Here is a 20,712-nt window from a genome sequence, read left to right on the forward strand (position 1 = left end):
TCACATTGTGGACAAACTCCTTTGTTCTCCTACGTATATGCTGTATCTATTGATTTACAAGCTCAGAGCCTCTGCACATTATTTATATCTTCTTTGAGAGTAAGATACCTCTCTCTTAACAGTTGCACTGTCATAGTAGGATCTCTCATTCTGAATATAATTGTAGCTTTGATAGGATTATCTTTCAGGTGCCTGAATTCATAGGATTTGTGAGCAATGCTAATACAGTCACATATCTATCGATGGGCTCTTTTTAAATTTGAGATCTATTACTGAGCATGTACTGTTCATAAACTACATTCACTTGGGATTCAAAGCACAAGTTTTTCAAAATTTCTGCAGTGTGTTTTTCTGTTCATAGGAAATACTTAGAGTGGTATGTACTTTGTAACAGACTCCTCAACAGTGGTAAAAATATCGTATTCATAGCCACTGTTATGGACCAGACTAAATCCCTGCAAAATATTTTAAGAAGCTAGCCTAGACAATTGCCTGAGGTTTTCATACTTTGTATGACATGTCCAGCAAAGTTCAACCACACCTCTATATAGTTCAGGCCAATAAAAATACATTTTGCATTTTGGCCTGAGTTTTCTTACTCCTAAGTGATCTCCTACAGGTATCTCATGTGCTACCTGCAACACCTTTTTATCACTCACCGATAGTATCTCTAATGAACCTCTGCACATTTTTCATCTGCCCGTGTACATGATGGTCTCCATTTTCTCATCAAGAATTCATTTTTAAGGTAGTAGCATTCTGGGGTACATTCAGATTCTTTTTCTGTATGTGCTGTTCGATATAACTCCTTTAGTTTTTCATCTTACTGTTATAATTCAGCTAGCTGCTCTGAACTAAAAATATCCACTTTGTCCTCCACCTGTTGCTGTATTTTTTTCTCAACCATTTGATCAAACATAGTTTCTGGTAATTGAATTTAAACTTCCTTATCTTTACTCCTTGATTTCTTCTCCTGCTTTAACCTATGATGTTGTGACCTTGCTACCATGCAGGTAAAATCCCAAGTTATACTACCTATAACACCTCAGTTGTTGGATTTTCCACTAGCTCTTCAACCAGAGTAGACATCACTCCCACTTGTGATCCAGCTGTATCATTACCAAGATACTGTATTTCTGGAACTGACAATTTCTCTATTATTCCTATCACCACTTCACCAATTCTCACTCCCATGAATTCCACATATTACCACATTTTCTGGCAATACTCCTCAAATTGCATATCTCCTTATCTCTCATCAAAGATTGACTTGCTCCTGTATCTCTTAAAATTTTAATTTCTTTTCCTATTCCTCTTGGTCCACATGAACCACTCAGGTAAATTCTTTAAAGAGGTCTGGCACTTTCTTCTCAACCAATCCCTGATCAGGTTATACATTCTGGTGCAGCTTTTTAGCTTCCATGTTACCATTGCAACAAAACTCATTGGCTCATCCTATTTTCCCACATCTATCTTCCCAGTGCTTTTTCTAGACTATCAACACTGAGACTTCATGTGGTTTACTTTATCACAGTGAAAACACCAATGTTTACTATCTTCATTGAAACCCTCTTTTCTCCAACTTCTATCTCTTACAGATTGAAATTGATATTGGAAGCCAAACATTGATTTATGAACCAACTCATAATCTTCTGCCATTTTCGCTGCTAATCTTGCAGTCTTAACTCTCTGCTCTTCCACATGAATTATCACAACGTCAGGAAGTGAACTTCTGAACTTCTCCAAAATAATTGTCTCATTGAGCATCATATGTCGGATCCATTTTCAATGCCCTTATCCACTTATCAAAATTATTTTGTTTGATCCTTTCAAACTCAATGTAAATTTGACTAGATTCCCTCCTTAGATTCTTAAAATGTTGTTTGTAGGCTTCTGGCACTCACTCATGCATATAAGATGGCATTTTTCACCACATCATACACCCTGGATATCTCCTCTGATATTGAGGCAAATAGCTCTACCTACCAATTCTTTATGAATCAACAATACCTACATGGTCACTGGCCATTCCATTTCATTTCAGAAAGTGGCTAAACTAACGTAAAGGTTTCTACATTATTCTTGTCAAGCTTGGGCAACGTTTGAACATATATAAATTAGAACACCACCAGGCCTTTAGCTACGAAGGGATTGCTGTCATTAGTACTCCTACTTTTCACCTCTACCTCTGCCATTTTAAGTCGACTTTGTGTTTTCAGTTCCAACCTCCAATGTTCAAAAACCCTCTCTTTCTCCACTTCATCTGCTCTCAATTATAGTCCAAACTGTTTCATTTCCTTTACGTGTGCAAGCTGCTTTGATTTACAATTTGAATTTTAAACCATTTCCAAAGATTCCGCTGGCATTTCTGGCAACGTAAATGTTAAGCTATTGCTGCAATTTCCTCCCCTTTTTTGCATAGATAAAGGCAACCTCAACTCCAACTTGTCTGCCAATTCCAAAAGCTTTTCCTTGCTTGCTTTCTGTAAAACTCCTGAAGTGACTTCTTCCACCACAGGAAACTCTTAGTGACTGACAGAGCCATTATTACACAAGGCGCACTCTATTTACCAACCAAGTAAACACCCAAGAACAAAGAGCAAAGAAAATTACAGCACAGGAACAGGCCCTTCGGCCTCCAAGCCTGCGCTGATCCAGATCCTCTACCTAAACCTGTTGCCTATTTTCTAAGGATCTGTATCCTTTTGCTCCCTGCCCATTCATGTATCTGTCAGGATACATCTTAAATGCGCTATTGTGCCCTCTACCACACACACAGGCAACATGTTCCAAGCAATCATCACCCTCTGCCTAAAGAACTTTCCATGCATATCTCCCTTAAACTTTTCCCCTCTCATGTGACCCCTAGTAATTGAGTCCCCTACTCTGGGAAAATGCTTCTTGCTATCCACCCTGTCTATACCTGTCATGATTTTGTAGACCTCAATCAGGTCCCCCTCAACCTTCATCTTTATAATGAAAATAATCCTAATCTACTCAACCTCGAGGGTGTAAATTTGCTTGCTGAGCTGTAGGTTTGATATCCAGACGTTTCATTACCTGGCTGGGTAACATCATCAGTGGCGAACTCCAAGTGAAGCGAAGCTGTTGTCTCCTGCTTTCTATTTATATGTTTGTCCTGGATGGGGTTCCTGGGATTTATGGTGATGTCATTTCCTGTTCATTTTCTGAGGGGTTGATAGATGGTATCTAGATCTATGTGTTTGTTTATGGTGTTGTGATTGGAGTGCCAGGCCTCTACGAATTCTCTGGGACAGGCTAAGCAAAGACATGCCAGAGAATTCCTAGAGGCCTGGCACTCCATCCACAACACCATAAACAAACACATAGTTCTAGATACCATCTATCAACCCCTCAGAAAATGAACAGGAAATGACATCACCACAAATCCCAGGAACCCCATCCAGGACAAACATATAAATAGAAAGCAGGAGACAACAGCTTTGCTTCAATTGGAGGTCGCCACTGATGATGTTACCTAGCCAGGTAATGAAACATCTGGATATCAAACCTACAGCTCAGCGAGCAAACCTACACCCTAAACCTCAACCTGAGCTACAAACCTTCACAAACCATGCTACTCAACCTCTATTCATAAAAAGCACACTCTATACCAAGCAACATCCTGGTGAACCTTCTCTGCACCCTCTCCAAAGCATCCACATCCTTTTGGTAATTTGGCAACCAGACTGTATGCAGTATTCCAAATGTGATTGAACCAAAGTCATACAACTGTAACATGACCTGCCAACTCTTGTAGTCAATACCCTGTCCAATGAATGAAAGCATGCTGTATGCCTCCTTGACCACTCAATCGACCTGGAGAAAGTGAGGACTGCAGTTGCTGGAGATCAGAGTCGAGAGTGTGATGCTGGCAAAGCACAGCAGGTCAGGCAGGATCCAAGGAGCAGGAGAATCGACATTTGGGCATAAGCCCTTAATCAGGAGGGCTTGCTGATGAATGGCTTATGTCCAAAATGCCAGTTCTCCTGCTCCTCAGATGCTGCCTGACCAGCACCACACTCTCCACTCAATTGACCTACGTTGCCACCTTCCAGGAACAATAGATCTGATCACCCAGATGTCTCTGTATATCAATTTTCCCCAGAGCTTTTCCATTTACTGTATAGTTTGCTCTTGAATTGGTTCTTCCAAAATGCGTCATCTCACATTTGCCCGGATTAATCTCCATCTGCCAACTCTCCAATCTCTCTATATTCTGCTGCATTCTTTGACTACCTTCACTATCTGCTTCACTACCCGATAAGAGAAAACCAATACTCTCCACTCATTTTGTTGAGTGCAATAATCCTAAACCCAACCTGGAATTAGAAATTTTGATCCCGGACGAGCCTCCAGTTTGCTGTAGACCAGAACAAAGCCCATCAAAATAGATTAAGAAAATAGTCTAGACCCCAACTTTTTTCTTATTTTTAAAGGCAAGTGTAAGGCATTGTGTTCCAGATGCAATTCAATTGGTCAAATTATCAGGCTTGAAACAAAACAATTTATTCTTACAGCATAGTTAAAATACAAACAAAAGAAAAACGAATTGGAATAACATAACTGTCTAGGAAAATGTAACAGAATATTTGATTATTTAACTACTAAATAGCAATGGTTCCAAAATAGCAAATTCAGTAAAATAGATTGTCCGATATGTCATTCTCGCATCTGGGAGAAAAGAACATCAAGAGAAAACTCAAAGAGAGAGAGAAAATTCACACATTTTGTTGTAGAAGGGAGAGATACATAGCAATTCAGGCAGCATCCGACGAGCAGCAAAATCGACGTTTCGGGCAAAAGCCCTTCCCTTTGCCCGAAACGTCGATTTCAAAGCTCCTTGGATGCTGCCTGAATTGCTGTGCTCTTCCAGCACCACTGATCCAGAATCTGGTTTCCAGCATCTGCAGTCATTGTTTTTACCCCTACAGTAAAACACCCCTTGTGAATTTTGTGTGCCTCAATCTGATCACGTCTTTGGACTGGGCTTGTATTCCAATCAGTTTGTCTTCATGAGACAATACCCTCATCCCATAAGAGCATAGACATAGCAGCAGAAGTTAGGCCATTTGGTCTATTCGATCATGGCTGATACATTTTTCAACCCCTTTTTCCCGCTTTGTCACCGTAATCTTTGATCCCCTTGGCAATCAAGAACTTATCTATCTCTGTTTTAAATATACTCAATGACTTGCCTCCACAGCCTTCTGTGGCATTGAATTCCAAACATCCACCATTCTCTGACTAAAGAGGATTCTCCTTATCTCCATTCTAAAGGGTCTTTCCTTTACTGTAAGGTTGTCCCCTTGGGTGCTTATCTTTCCTACCAAATGGAAACATCCTCCCAACGTCCACTCTGTCCAGGCCATTCAATATTCTATAAGTTTCAATTGGAACCCCCTTGATCCTTCTAAACTCATCAAGTATAATGTTAGAGTCCTCAAATGTTCCTCATTACGAGGACCATTCTCTGAATCTTTTCTGGACATTCTCAAGGGCCAATATATTCTTCCTGAGATATGATTTACAAAATTGCTCACAATACTCGAAACATGGTTTGACCAGAGCCTTATAAAGTCTCAGAAGTACATTCCTGCTTTTATATCCTAGTCTCTTGAGATGAATGACAACATTGTATTTGCCTTCCTAACTACTGATTCAACCTGCAAGATTACATTCAGAGAAACCTAGACTAGGACTCCCAAGTCCCTTTGCACTTCAGATTTCTGAATTTTCTCCCCATTTAGAAAACAGTCCATGCCTCTATTTGTCCTACCGAAGTGCATGACCTCACACTTTCCCACATTGTATTTCATCTGCCACTTCTTTGCCCACTCACCTAACCTGTCTAAATCTTTCATTAGCCTTCCCGCCTCCTCAATACTTTCTGCCCCTCCATCTATCTTTGTATCATCTGCAAACTTAGCCAGAATATCCTCAGTTCTTTCATCCAGATCATTATTGTATAAAGTGAAAAGTTGTGGTCCCAACACTGACCGTTATGAAACATCACTAGTCACATCTTGAGGAAGACCCTTTTATTCCCATTCTGCCTTCTGTGAGACAGCCAATCTTCTATCCATGCTAGTACCTTGCCTCTAACACCATTGGTCCTTATCTAACTCAGCAATCTCCTGTGCTGCACCTTATCAGATGCCTTCTGGAAGTCCAGATAGATAACATCCACCGGCTCTCCTTGGTCTAACCTGCTTGTTACCTCCTCAAAGAATTCTAGCAGATTTGTCAGGCATGACCCCACCCCTTGATGAAACTATGCTGACTTTGCCCTATTTTACCATGCGTTTCCAAGTATTCAGAAATTTCATCCTTCACAATGGACTCCAAAATCTCACCGATGACTGAGGTAAGGCTAATCAGCCTATAATTTTCCATCTTTTGCGTTACTCCCTTCTTAAATAGGGAGTTGCATTAATGGTTTTCCATTCCCTGGGACCCTCCCTGACTCCAAAAATAACTGAAAGATCACTACTAAAGCGTCCATTATCTCTTCAGCTATCTCTTTCAGAACTGTAGCCCATCTGGTCCAGCTGATTTATTCATTTTCAGACTTTTCAGTTTTTCTCGCACCTTCTCCTTGGTGATGGCTACCATACTCATCTCTGCCCCCTGACTCTCATGAATTTTTGGAATATTACTCATGTCTTCTACCATAAAGACTGATGCAAAGTACTTACTTACTTCCTCAACCATTTCTTTGTTAGCTATTTTACTTCTCCAGCATTGTTTTCCAGTGGCATAATGTCTACTTTTGCCTCTTTTTTGCCCTTTCTATATCTAAAGGAACTCTTGCAATCTTTCCTAATATTACCAGCTAGCTTCCTCTCAAATTTAATCTTCTCCCTCCTTATTTCTTTCTTTGTTGTCCTCTGCTGATCTTCATAATCTTCCCAATCCCCTGGCTTCCCACTGCCCTTCATCACATTACATGCCTTCTCTTTTGCTATCCCTGACTTCTCTGGCCAGCCATGGTTGCCTCACCTTTCCTTTTAGTATGCTTCCTTTTCCTGAGGATGAAGTTTTTCTGTGTCTTCCGGATTACTGTGTCTGCCATTGTTCCACTGTCTTTCCTGCAAGGCTCCTCTCCCAGTCAATTCTGGTCCCCTTTTTCCCTCATGCCTCTGTAGTTGCCTTTTTTTAACTGTAATACCATTACATCTATTTCCACCCTCATAGGATCCCTACAGTGTGGAAACAGGCACTTCGGCCGAACAAATCCACACCAACCCTCTGAAGAGTAAGCCACATAGACCCATTTCCCTATCCTTTACTTTACATTTACCCCTGACTAATGCTCCTCACCTACAATATCCCTGAATACTATGGGCAATTTACCATGGTCAATCCACCTAACTTGCACATCTTTGGATTGTGGGAGGAAACCGGAGCACCCGAAGGAAACCCACGCAGACATGGGGAGAATGTGAAAACTCCACACAGACAGTTGACAGAGGCTGGCTTGTCCTTCACAAATTACAGAGCAAATTCTACCATATTATGGTCACTACCTCCTAAGGGTCAATTCACCTGAAGCTCCCTTGTCAAGTCTGCCTCATTGCACAGCACTAAATCCAGTATTGCCTGTTCCCTAGTGGGCTCCACCGCAAGCTGCTCCAAAAAGCCATCTCGTAGACATTCCACCAATTCCTTTACTTGCAATCCACTACCAACCTGGTATTCCCAGTCCACCTGCATATTGAAAACCCCATGATCACTGTAATTTTACTATTCTTACATGCCTTTTCTGGTGTATCTTATGCCCCAAATCTTGACGATTGTTTGGAGGCCGTTACATAACTAACATTATGGTTTTTTACCTTTGCAGTTCCTCAACACTACCCACATAGATTCTATATATCTGACTGTACTTTTTTATTGCTATTGGTTTAGTTTAATTTTTTATTAACAAGGCAACCCCACCCCTCTGCACACCTGCCTGTCTTTTCATTAGGCTGTATATCCTTGGATATTTAGCTCCCAGTCTTGATCCCTTTGTAGCCATATTTCCATGTTTCCCACCATGTTGTATCTGCCAATTTCAATCTGCACCACAAACTCACTTACCTTACTCCATATACTGCATGCATAGATACAAAACCTTCAGTCCTGTACTGACTGTGCCTCTTCTCATTGTTATTCGTTTATCCAGTGTGTTTGAAGTTTGAATCCTAACCCTTTCCAAACACTTTGTCCTGTTTTGTGTACTAGAGTCTTTAATAACCTCTCCTGAGTTCTCCTTTCTTTTCAATTTTTTTTCATATTTTTTAATGCAGTTGAATCTACCCCCACAGATGTTATCCTGCTGCTTATACTTCTTGGAGTTTTACCCTTCTCTTTGCTTCCTGTCTTCCTAGTTTAATGTCCTGTTGGCCATCCTATTTACTCTTTTCACTAGAACACTAATCCCAACTTGTTTGAGGTGGAAACCGTCCCACGATCCCTCCTCTTCCAATATCGATGCCAGTGCTCCATGAAAAGAAACCCCTCTTTCGCACACCAATCTTTTAGCCACATATTTACTTCTCTTATTCCAGGAATCAGTTCATGAAGAACAAATGAACCTTCATTGCACTCACTCCAGGGCAAGTCTACCTTTCATTATGTAGGGAATCCAGAAAGGTGTGATTAATATCTCAAAGAAGAAAGTGAAAGTGAATGTACGGGTTTGTTCTGAGAGGATGTCCCCATCTGTCTGTATATCTTCCTGTTCTACCTCTTTTTGACTTTGTTGCTTCTGACATTACCGATAAACCTGTCAATGAGCACAGTGCTAAAGTATGTTACATCAGTGTAGACTTTCTGGAGTGCAGCCCTGTTATGTGTATAACTGAAGGAAAAATGTTTTCACCCAGATGGTAATGGGAACCTGGAACTCATTGCTTGTAAGAGTGGTAGAGGCGAAAACCCTCATCACATTTAAGATATATTTAGATGTTCACTAGTGATGCCAAAGCATACAAGGTTATGGGCTCCGTGCTGGAGCAGTCAGAACAGTTAGTTACCGTCATAGACATTTACAGCATGGAAACAAAGTCCTTAGTCTAACGCTTCTGTGATGATCTTATGACGGTAACTAAGTAGTACTGAGAGTAACTCATTCCAAACAACTAGCCTCAACCATCCATACAGGCCATTCAAAAGGAATTTTAGTTTGGCTCTCCTCTCAAATGGAATTAGGTGGCTGGCTTCTCCCAGGTTACTGACTGACCAAGAGACAGTCACCGTCTAGGACAGGCTTCAATGTTGTCCTTGTTCTCAAAATAAATTTAGCACTATTAGTCATAACAATTAATTCTTCAAGAAAGAAATGGACCAGTTCTTGACTAGGACAAAGATCACTATCGAATAGAGGGAAAGTGGATTATTGTCTAAAGTGAACTCCTGGATTATGGGAATCGTAGGGCAATACTCCAGGATATTTTGCCCCTGCCAGTGTTTATCTGCCCTTGAAGGGAGGAGTGGGGAGAGCTGACCATAGCTAGTCACAATGTGACAATCATTTTTAATGTGGAGTGGGCTTGGTGGATAATTTGGTCTTTTCCTGTGCATCATTTCTGTATGTCTACACAATGTACTGCTTCTGTCTCCAAAAGATTTCAACACAGATAATTTAATCTGCAAGTCAGACCTGGAGAAGACTCTCAATAAATTGACTCGAGAGGAGCTCGCCCCTGAAGAGGTGACCCTTGTCTGTGAGAAAGTGATTGAAGAAGCTGATTTGGATGGTGATGGGAAACTTAACTACCCAGATTTTGAGAATATGATTGGCAGAGCACCCGATTTCCTCAGGTAGGTCACGATAAGGAAAGCAACCTTCTGACACTTCAGTCAGTACTTCAAATTAGAGAAAGACCAGGAGGGAGAATAATGAGTGGTGAATACATAGCAGACTGTTTCTGAAGGCTGCAATACTTTGCATGCTTTCTATTTTCAAAAACAGATTAAATATTGAACACAGATTACATGGCTCAGTCTGAGCACTTCCATGTCATGTAAATGTGCTTTTGTTGAATTCACTGTGTTGTAGGTTCCCTAAACAATGTAGACAGTTTAAGAAGGTGACTCAGCCTTCTCAAAGGCTGTTAGGGTAGCTCATGATTACTGGCCCAACCAGTTTTAAAGAAATATAAAACTAGTTGACGGGAGGTAGCGTAGTAATGATGATACTGGACTATAAATCCCAATGTTTGGACTAACAGTCCAGAGACTAGATTCAAATCCCACCATGGAAGCGGTGGGATTTAAAATTTAACTTATTAATAAACGTGTAATAAAAAAACTAGTCTCAATAATAACAGTAGTGAAATTATTGGATTGTCATAAGGACCCACCTGGTTCCCTAATAGATCCTTTAGAGAGGAAATCTGCTGTCCTTACCTACACGTGAGTTCAGTCCCACAGCAATGTGACTTACTGTTAATTGCCCTCCACAGTGGCCTCATCAGTTGCTCAAGGGCAATTTGGTGGACTTACAAATTTCAAGAACAAATAAATAAATGTGGTAGAATGTAGGTGAGAGGGGTGGGATTAATACTAAGCAGCCAAGCAGGATGACAGGTTTTGTGATGGGCAGGTTGCAGGTGCAGGATATGGGGTGAGGAGCCAATGTGGGGATGGGGGGAGGGGGGAGCTGGTGCGGGGACGGAGGAGGGGAGGAGCTGGTAAAAGGATAGGGGGTAGGAGCTGGTGCAGGGATGGGGGAAGGAGCTGGTGCAGGGATGGAGGAGGGGAGGAGCTGGTAAAGAGATGGGGAGAGGAGCTGGTGCAGGGATGGGGGGAAGAGCTGGTGCAGGGATGGGGCAGGGAGGAGCTGGTGCAGGGAGGGGGTGGGGAGGAGCTGGTACAGGGATGGGGTGGGGAGGAGCTGGTGCAGGGATGGGGCAAGGATGAGCTGGTGCAGGGATGGGGAGGGGAGGAGCTGGTGCAGGGATGAGGAGGGGAGGAGCTGGTGCAGAGAGGGGGTGGGGAGGAGCTGGTGCAGGGATGGGGAGGGGGAGCTGGTGCAGGAATGGGTCGGGGAGGAGCTGGTGCAGGGATGGGGAAGGGACGAGCTGGTGCAGGGATGGGTCGGGGAGGAGGAGCTGGTGCAGGGATGGGGTGAGGAGAAGCTGGTGCAGGGATGGGGTGGGGAGGAGCTGGTGCAGGGATGGGGAGGGGAGGAGCTGGTGCAGGGATGTGGTGAGGAGAAGCTGGTGCAGGGATGGGTCAGGGAGGAGCTGGTGCAGGGATGGGGTGAGGAGAAGCTGGTGCAGGGATGGGGCAGGGAGGAGCTGGTGCAGAGTTGGGGAGAGGTGGAGCTGGTGCAGGGAGGGGGCGGGGAGGAGCTGGTGCAGGGATGGGGTGGGGAGGAGCTGGTGCAGGGAGGGGTTGGGGAAGAGCTGGTGCTGGGATGGGGAGGGGAGGAGCTGGTGCAGAGTTGGGGAGAGGTGGAGCTGGTGCAGGGATGGGTCGGGGAGGAGCTGGTGCAGGGATGTGGTGAGGAGAAGCTGGTGCAGGGATGGGTCGGGGAGGAGCTGGTGCAGGGATGGGGTGAGGAGAAGCTGGTGCAGGGATGGGGCAGGGAGGAGCTGGTGCAGGGATGGGGCAGGGAGGAGCTGGTGCAGGGATGGGGTGGGGAGGAGCTGGTGCTGGGATGGGGCAGGGAGGAGCTGGTGCAGGGATGGGGCGGGGAGGAGCTGGTGCAGGGATGGGGTGGGGAGGAGCTGGTGCTGGGATGAGGAGGGGAGGAACTGGTACAGGGATAGGGTGGGGAGGAGCTGGTGCAGGGATGGGAGAGAGAGGAGCTGGTGCAGGGATGGGGTGGGGAGGAGCTGGTGCAGGGATGGGGTGGGGAGGAGCTGGTGGAGGGGTGGGAGAGGAGGAGCTGGTGCTGGGATGGGGTGGGGAGGAGCTCGTGCAGGGATGGGGTGGAGAGGAGCTGGTGCAGGGAGGGGGTGGGGAGGAGCTGGTGCAGGGAGGGGGCAGGGTGGAGCTGGTGCAGGGATGGGGTGGGGAGTTGCTGGTGGAGGGGTGGGAGAGGAGGAGCTGGTGCTGGGATGGGGTGGGGAGGAGCTCGTGCAGGGATGGGGTGGAGAGGAGCTGGTGCAGGGAGGGGGTGGGGAGGAGCTGGTGCAGGGAGGGGGCAGGGTGGAGCTTGTGCAGGGATGGGGCGGGGAGGAGCTGGTGCAGGGATGGGGTGGGGAGGAGCTGGTGTAGGGATGGGGTGGGGAGGAGCTGGTGCAGGGATGGGGTGGGGAGGAGCTGGTGCAGGGATGGGGTGGGGAGGAGCTGGTGCAGGGATGGGGTGGGGAGGAGCTGTGCAGGGATGGGGCGGGGAGGAGCTGGTGTAGGGATGGGGTGGGGAGGAGCTGTGCAGGGATGGGGTTGAGGAGGAGCTGGTGCTGGGAGGGGGTGGGGAGGAGCTGGTGCTGGGATGGGGCAGGAAGGAGCTGGTACAGAGATGGGGTGGGGGGAGGAGGAGCTGGTGCAGGGATGGAGATGTAAGACGAGCAGTGGGAGGGATGGGATAGTGCAATGGGGAAGGGGTTTCTGCAGGGATTGTAGATGGGCTGGTTTGGGGATAGGGTGTGATGGGGAGGGGATGGTGCAGGGATTGAGGAGGAGATGGTGCAGGGATGGGGGTGGGGTAAGGGGATGGTGCAGGGATTGAGAAGGAGATGGTGCCGGGATGGGGATCGGTGAGGGGATGTTGCCAGAATGGGATTGTTCAGGGTTTAAGGAGGGGATAGCGCAGGGATGGGGATGGGGCAGTGGATGGTGCCGGGATAGGGATCGTACGGGGATTGAGAGGAGGGGCAGATGCCATATTTTAGGAGGAGATAGTGCAGGATTGGGGTAGGGAGGGAATGGTGCAGGGATGGAGCTGCGGGAAGGGAATGGTGTAGTGATTGGTCTAGGTGCTGGTATGGGGATATGGGGAGCAGCTAATGTGAGGAGGGGCTGGTGTGGTGATGAGGGGTTAGGGAGGGACTGATGTGTGAAGGGAAGAGGGAGGGGAGGGATGGGGAGGCAATGGTGCAGTGATGGGGAAAGGGCTGGTGTGGGATGGGGAAGGGGCTTGTGCAGAGGTGGGTTTTGGTGGAGGGTCTGCTGCAGGAATAGATTAGATTAGATTCCTTACATTGTGGAAACAGGCTGTTCGGCCCAACAAGTCCACACCGACCCTTGGAAGAGTAACGCATCCAGACTCTGACTAACGCACCTAACTCTATGGGCAATTTAGAATGGCCAATTCACCCAACCTGCACATCCTTGGACTGTGGGAGGAACCCGGAGAACCAGGAGGAAACCCACGCAGACACAGGGAGAATATACAATCTGCACACACAGTCGCTCAAGGCTGGAATTGACCTGGGTCCCTGTGTGGGATGGAATGGGGAGTGGGTAGAGGGAGTGGAGGTCCCATCCTGTCAGAACCACTGGCAGTCAGAAGCCAGCAGGTCTCATATTTAGTCGTGCCACACAAAGACCATGGCTGCTGCTGGAAGGGCAACCAAGATCATGAGGCCCAGGTGACAGGAAAAGAAAGTGAAGGGTGGTTCTGGTTTTGGGGTTGGACATCAGGAGAGGGGGCCACAGCAAGTGCAGTAGAGTATCACTGTGGTCTATAGCCATGCCCTATTTCTGCACAAATCAATGTAGATCATGGGACATTCCCTACCCCACCAGGTTGACCGTCTTGTATTACTGGTTTCCAGGCTGCCACTTCCCCATCCTGCCTGGAGTGAAGATAATTGTAACCGAGTTACTCAGTAATAGGTCCCAAGTTACTCAGTAATAGGCCCCGAGTTACTTAGTAACTGGTCAAGTAAGGATCATGGGAAGGTCATACAGAACTGAGGATAAGGCTGTTCGCTCCCTGTCTGCTGACACCTTGTATTAGGCTCCCATTGAATTTAGGAGAAAGTGAGGACTGCAGATGTTGGAAATCAGAGTTGAGAGTGTGGTACCTGAAAAACACAGCAGGTCAGGTAGCATCTGAGGAGCAGGAAAATCAATGTTTCGGGCAAGAACCCACATTCCTGATGAAGCGCTCTTGCCTGAAACATCAATTCTCCTGCTCCTTGGATGCTGCCTGACCTCCTGTGCTTTTCCAACACCACACTCTCGACTCCCATTGCATTTACCCCACTCTGATAGAATGATGAGGTTGGCAACTAGGAAGGTGGTAGGCTGTTGCTGGAAGGACTGGGCCAAAGCATGGAAAGATGGATCTCAGCAGGCATGTGAACCTCACATGATAACAGCCCCCCTGCACCTGGATCAATCCCAGTGGCACCAGCTCAAGAGCTTTCAGTGCTCCCTAATTGGTCTCTTTAGGGCCCCAGTTGGTGCTGTGATGGGAAGATCAACATGGGCCTTCCCACCTAGGACCTGATTCTTGAGGAGGTGAGTAGGGTGCTAGTGTTTGGGTAAACTACTATCTCACTGAATTAAACACCCTTCCTGCTTTCAAACTCAACATTGAGGAGAATTAGAGATTTCACCCTACAATCTTCTACCACCCTGTCTCCCTATGTTTTGCCCTGCTCCATGGTTTGGGTGGCACGGTGGCACAGTGGTTAGCACTGCTGCCGCATAGCGCCAGAGACCCGGGTTCAATTCCCGCTTCAGGCGACTGACTGTGTGGAGTTTGTGCGTTCTCCCCGTGTCTGCGTGGGTTTCCTTTGGGTGCTCCGGTTTCCTCCCACAGTCCAAAGATGTGCAGGTTAGGTGAATTGGCCATGCTAAATTGCCCGTAGTGTTAGGTAATAAGGGGTATGGGTGGGTTGCTCTTCGGCGGGTCGGTGTGGACTTGTTGGGCCGAAGGGCCTGTTTCCACACTGTAAGTAATCTAATCTAATCTACACCCAGCTACATCCTTCAGCCGTCCAACTCTGGCTTGTTATATGCATTCATCCTTTATGGTTAATCTATTCTGAAATGCACATGTATGCAACCCTTACGAAAACAGCTCACCCATTCCAGGATATAAAAGCTAATTCCTAAATATGCCTCTCAATCAAATTATTAACCAATATTCCCATCTCCTCTCTGGTGGTTCCATCTCTGGGTTTCCACTAACCCAATTTTGTCATTTGTGGTGCAGATTTTGGGCTTTTCTTTACATTAATTAAGTTTTGCATCACAGCCATTGTTCCCAAGTCGAGTTAATGGATCTTCCATTTACCCGAACATGTTCCATAAGTTAGCCAAGGAAACACTATGGGGAGACCTCCCATTATTTAGTACCTTGTTTAGCAGCTGAATCAATTGAAAACCAAGTGACATCTCACTCTTTCATTCCAGAAGTTCCCAAGGGCACAAATCCTCATGATAACTTACTTTGCTTTTCTAACCCAATCCTAGCCACCTCTATCTTCTCGAAAAGGAAGTTGTAACACATTTTGAATTCCCTCTTCACTGGAGACAATCAGATCCATTCAGGATATGGGAGCAGCTGCTAGAACCTTAATTTCTTAAATGATGGGAAGCCAAATAAGAAGCCAAATAATATGATTACACATAGTGGAGTGTAATCATGCCAATTTCAAATTGCAGAATTCTGTCTGAAGTGTAAAAACATTGCTGCACCCTACCTGTGCCCTGCTATTGTTTGTACAGAATGGTGTACATTACCATTCAGAGAAATACACTTGACACATTCATAATGTTTGATTGATCTACTTAGTAATGCATATTGATCCATTCATAACATATGGCTGACATATTTGTAAATACACATATATATATATATATATATATATATATATAGAATCATTCATAAATAAATAATTGATCCATTCATAAATTTACACTGACCCGTTGACAATACACACTTGACCCATTTATAAATGCACATTGATTCTTTCTTAAATGTGCATTGATCCATTCAGAAATATATCACTGATCTCTTTTAACAAGTAAATATTATTTACTACTTCAAATGCTTTAGTTCTAAATAGAAAATAAAATTAGCTTGATTTTCCTGAATTCAGTACTGGTGAGTCACACTGAGATTTCTGATGGCCACTTTAACCCCACTGTAGCCCTTTTGCTCAGTTTGACATCAAGGCAGTAGTTGACTGAGTGAGGTGTCAAGGAACACTGGCAAAATTAATTGAGGGAAAACTCAATGCTGGTCTGGTTTCTATTTAGCAAAAAGGAAAATGGTTGAGGTTGCTGTAGGTCAGTCATCTCAGCTCCAGGACATTTCTACAGGAGTTCTCTACAGAAAATTGGGATTAGTGCACTTCTAATGGTAATTATATCAGTGCAGACTTGATGAACCAAAGATTCTGCACTGTACGAATCTATAAAAATATGCAGCGTCAATCTTATAAGACAAGAGCAAAGTACAACAGATGGTGGAAATCTGAAATATACAAGTAATCAGAAAATACTAGAAACACTCAGCAGTCTCTGTGGAGAGCAAAACAGAATTAATGTTTCAGATCCAGAGTCTCTATTATCTCTGATGAAGAGTCAATGACCTCTGTTTCTCTCCGCTGAACATTTCTAACACTTCCGATCTGAATTGACGCAAGCAATATCACTCCCTGCCCCTGCTCCCAAAAACAGTAATTAGACTTCTTCTGAGCCTTTCATTGCTCTTCTGTAAGAAATCCAGCAGCAGTGACCCTGGTTTGGCACAACATTAAACATGAATTACAAAGTAAAATGAGGGTAGGAATAACTTGCTGAATGAAACAAAAAAAATCCATGTTAACATAAAGCATTAATTAATAAAAATCGCCATTAAATAGTGCCAAGCTTTTTTTTTATTTTTTTCAAGTTCTATTCTAAGCCTGTCAAATCTCAAATCTATTAAATTGGTTTCATCATCATTATTATCTTTACCTATCAGTGTCTTAAAACTTTTTTTAATGTCACTATTACCGAGTTATTCCCCTATTCTTAATATTTTTAATAGTTCTGTTTCATATCCTATTAATAGAAGCAATAACCATTGCAAGGCACCCCCCCACATTATTCAACCCACTTTCTCCCACCTAGCCAGTAACCATACCTTCCACCACATCTTCCAATCCTGGCCTCACTCTGGCAGTGTTCTGCGATCCAGCATTGATCTTGGGGTTCAGCCTCAGTGCATTACCAGAAGCAGCCCTTCATCCAATGGTACTACCAGCAATAAAGAGCTTCCATCCTCTGATAGACCAGAAGCTATCGGGGTGGAATTTCTCCCCTCCAGGAGTCTTAATCATGTGTGGGCCCAATGGTGCAAGTTAAGTGCCTGATCACAGGCTGTTCCTTGGAAACAACGTGAGTTCTCGTTGATTCTTCACAGGCAGGGGCCCCATATCACTGCAACAATATCCTACACAACATTTCTTATTCATTTCCAAAATATATCTTCATATTTCTTCCTCCACCTCCTTCCATTGTTATATTTCCAAGTCATTCAAAAAACTTGTTTGTCAGTGTAAAGCTCAACACAAATACTTTGCAAATTCAATAAAACCAAAGCACTCCAGATGCTGGAAATCTGAAATGTACACAGACAGTGCTGGAGAAACTCAAAAGGCCTGGGAGGATTAATGGATAGAGAAACAGAGGTAACATTTTAAGTCTGATATAAAATATGAAATTTGAAGCAGTCATATTCAACTTGAAATATTAATTGTTTTTCTCCACGGATGATGCCAGACTTGTTGAGTTTTTCCAGCACTCTGTTTTTACTTCATAAATCCAAGTTATTTTTCTTAAAATACTGATTGTTCATTAAACTAGCCTCACTGAGCAAAGGGCAATGCTATTGTGGAATGTGATGTGAACAGAAAAGCTTTAGAATCCTCTGTGACTGCCAGTCATTTCATTTTAACAAGCTAAGATATAACTCTGGGAGCCTCTGAGTAGCTTAATGGTGGCATTAACAGTGTGACTTGGCACTCTCTAATCTGCTCTGCAAGGCTGCATATATTGGATTTGTAGGAAATTGCTTTGTAAATCATTCCAGAAATTGACACTGATCCATGCTCCAAATTGGTCTGTAATGGTCTCACTGACAAGGAAATTACACAACATAGTTCTCCTGTCTGCAGACTCCTGCCCTGGTACCAAGTGTGAAGGACTCATGGTCTGTAGACCTGACTCACACACCTCCCATTGCCAGGAAAGGCTTTATGCAGTTAATTAATTTCCATACTGTGGTCTCCCACTATCCATGTGTGAAGGATGTGGGGATTGGGTGGTCACCTGCCTGAACACATTAACATTTCAAGTGAAATCTGAACACCTCATTTTAACTACACTGCAAAACCTAATGCAGAAGGTACAAACTTTATTGCAACAAATCAGAAATTGCTGGAAAAACTCAGCAGGTCAGGCAGCATCTGTGGAGAGAAAGCAGATTAACGTTTCAAGTCCAGTAATCCTTCTTCAGAACAAGGTTTATTGCAGTTAGAACAAATTAAACAAATCAAATATGATTATGTTAACATCATTACATACATCCACAGTGCCAGGCCTTTAGAATCACTTCTTACTTCCCCCAAGAGTTCTCTTATATGTTATGACATCATAACATTATTTACTTTCATTGAGAAAAATCAGAGGTTTCCCATAGGCCTCTGGAAACTAGGTTTTAATTCTCCATCGCTGTAGTTAGTCTCAAATGTAGAATCTTCATTTTCCATCTTTCAAGTTTGAATACCTCAGTCTCCCTCCTGGTTACTTTTCCATTTCTGCCAATATTATCTGCTGGTTGCTTTCTTTGGCTACAAGACTCTGTGAAGATTACCAAAGGTTCTTCCACCAGTTTCAAACTTACAGTTTCTGTTCCCTCACAAAATACAAAGTGATATTAAGTCTTACCCTAGTTCTACAAGGTAAGAGATTAACTTAGTTTTTAATTCTGCTTACAGTGTAGTCTATATAACTATCATTTATTTAGGTTATCTTATAGTGAGCTGCAGTCACACCAGATCCAAATTGCAATTCCTACCTGGATTGATCTTTAGCGCGTTATATCTTTCAACCAGTTTTGCCTGCCTGGAATATTTTTGGGGAGGGGAGGGGAGGGGAGGGGAATGGAGAGATGGATGGGGAGAGGAATGGGATTATTTATTGACACATTCAAACCTGGAGTTCTTTATCTAGTTGTGTTTTCTCTGTGTCTCATTTCTATAGCACTTTCCACATTCGGATCTGAAGACAGGCAATGAGACAGCTACGTGGGAAATTGAGGCTAGTTTGCTCCGATCCCATGATCTGTTGGACTCTTTGATTGGATTTGCAGCCCATTTGGCCGAAGACATGAAGCCTCTGCTCCTTGTCTGTGTGACTGGGCAATGGGCTTCCTGAATTGCAGGTGAATGGAAAACCTGTCACACTCAGCTCTCAGCGATTTGACTTTTGAAGGCCTCTGGAACAAATGTTCATGGTTCTACACCTGGGCATGGCTATTCCAGAGCATCTAGCAATCTCCTGTCTCTTATATCTTTCGGAACTTACTACTGGAGGCCAAGGTGGATGAGAAAGTGAAAGGTGCAGTTTATACACACAGGAAGCACAGGAAAACTCCCTAGGGCTAAAACCTCTTTAAACAACAGTATTTTCTATCAGGACAGGCAAAGGCGCTTTATCGAGATAGCACAGAAACATTTCTATGGAGGTTTTGTAATTGCTTGCTGTCTGATGTATTAATGACAACTCAAGGTCGGTTGCTTGAAATGAGGAGACACATTCGCCTCTTTCCTCCTGGTAGACATTGGTTGCCGGTGCAATCGTGCACAGACTCTGCGAGCTCCCTGGGCCTTTTGATTTTATATACTTCTCCCATGAGAAAGCCAACGGCACTCGAGAACAAAAGCAATTCTTTGCAAGATCACAATGTTATTGTTTGAGGGTCAATTTGACTTGATGTTTGCATTCTGGGAGTGGATGGGGTTGAACTGCTGAAACAGTGACCAGCACTAGGAGCAAGGAGACACCGAAGACCATTTCCTGACCAGCTATGCAATCTTCAGCATCAAACTGCATGAACTTTTCCTTCTTCCCCCTCTCCTCCTGCTGCCCCTGTCGTTTTTTATATCCTGGTATCTGATTATTGGTGCACAATGACAATCATGAGACTGTGATACAGTCCAGTAGAAGGGCTCTGCTACGAAACTGCTTGGATTTATCTGCCTCTGGGATCTCCCCATGTATTGCTTAGTTCTTCCAACCTCCACACCTCCTCCTTTTTAAAATGATTTTGCTGTTTGTTTGTTGCCCACTGATATCTCCTTTTCCAGTCTCCTGGCTCAGTGAGAGCTTCAGGATATATTTTGAAGAGATGGCTTTTCTGTTGCTTGTTGTCTTAATAAACAATTGGAAGCAAACTGGCAGCTCCAAGTGTATTCTTAGTTGGTGTTACACATTTTACTGGCATCATTAACTGTGTAGCTCACAGGAATTCTAGTACCTTCAGTTCTTCACACATTAGATATCCTGATAATGTGGCTTTTAGGGTCCATAAGGTGAAGGTAAGTTACAGCAAAACTGCAAAAAAGAATTATAGCAGAACAGTGTTATAATTGGACTGTTCTAATCACCAGTTCAGAGACATTATTACACACCTTCGTGATAAATGGGACGTCATTTATTCAGCGTATCGTATAGGATAGTATAATCACATCATATTAAAAGAGGTCCTTAACCCCATCAAGCCTATAACACCAAAGCTTCAAA

At 44.2% G+C, this 20,712-nt stretch overlaps 1 protein-coding gene across 2 annotated transcripts in view; it reads left to right on the forward strand.

Moving 5' to 3' along the window:
• The window catches only part of cib2 (calcium and integrin binding family member 2), a 290,432-nt gene extending 269,939 nt beyond the window's left edge, over positions 1–20,493 (forward strand). Inside the window, exons 5-6 of one of the 2 annotated variants that reach the window (XM_087981963.1) lie at positions 9,636–9,831; positions 19,171–20,477. In XM_087981963.1, the coding sequence (XP_087838089.1) occupies positions 9,636–9,831; positions 19,171–19,192 (218 nt within the window). In that variant the 3' untranslated portion in view covers positions 19,193–20,477. Of the gene's footprint in view, positions 1–9,635; positions 9,832–19,170 lie in introns of both variants that reach the window. The other variant, XM_043680152.2, reaches the window with a different exon arrangement.
• The last annotated feature ends 219 nt before the right edge of the window (positions 20,494–20,712 follow it).

This window comes from Chiloscyllium plagiosum, unplaced genomic scaffold (genome assembly GCF_037043375.1).
Source record: "Chiloscyllium plagiosum isolate Xiang-an unplaced genomic scaffold, Cpla_swu_hap1 HiC_scaffold_42, whole genome shotgun sequence".
Lineage (NCBI taxonomy): Eukaryota > Metazoa > Chordata > Chondrichthyes > Orectolobiformes > Hemiscylliidae > Chiloscyllium > Chiloscyllium plagiosum.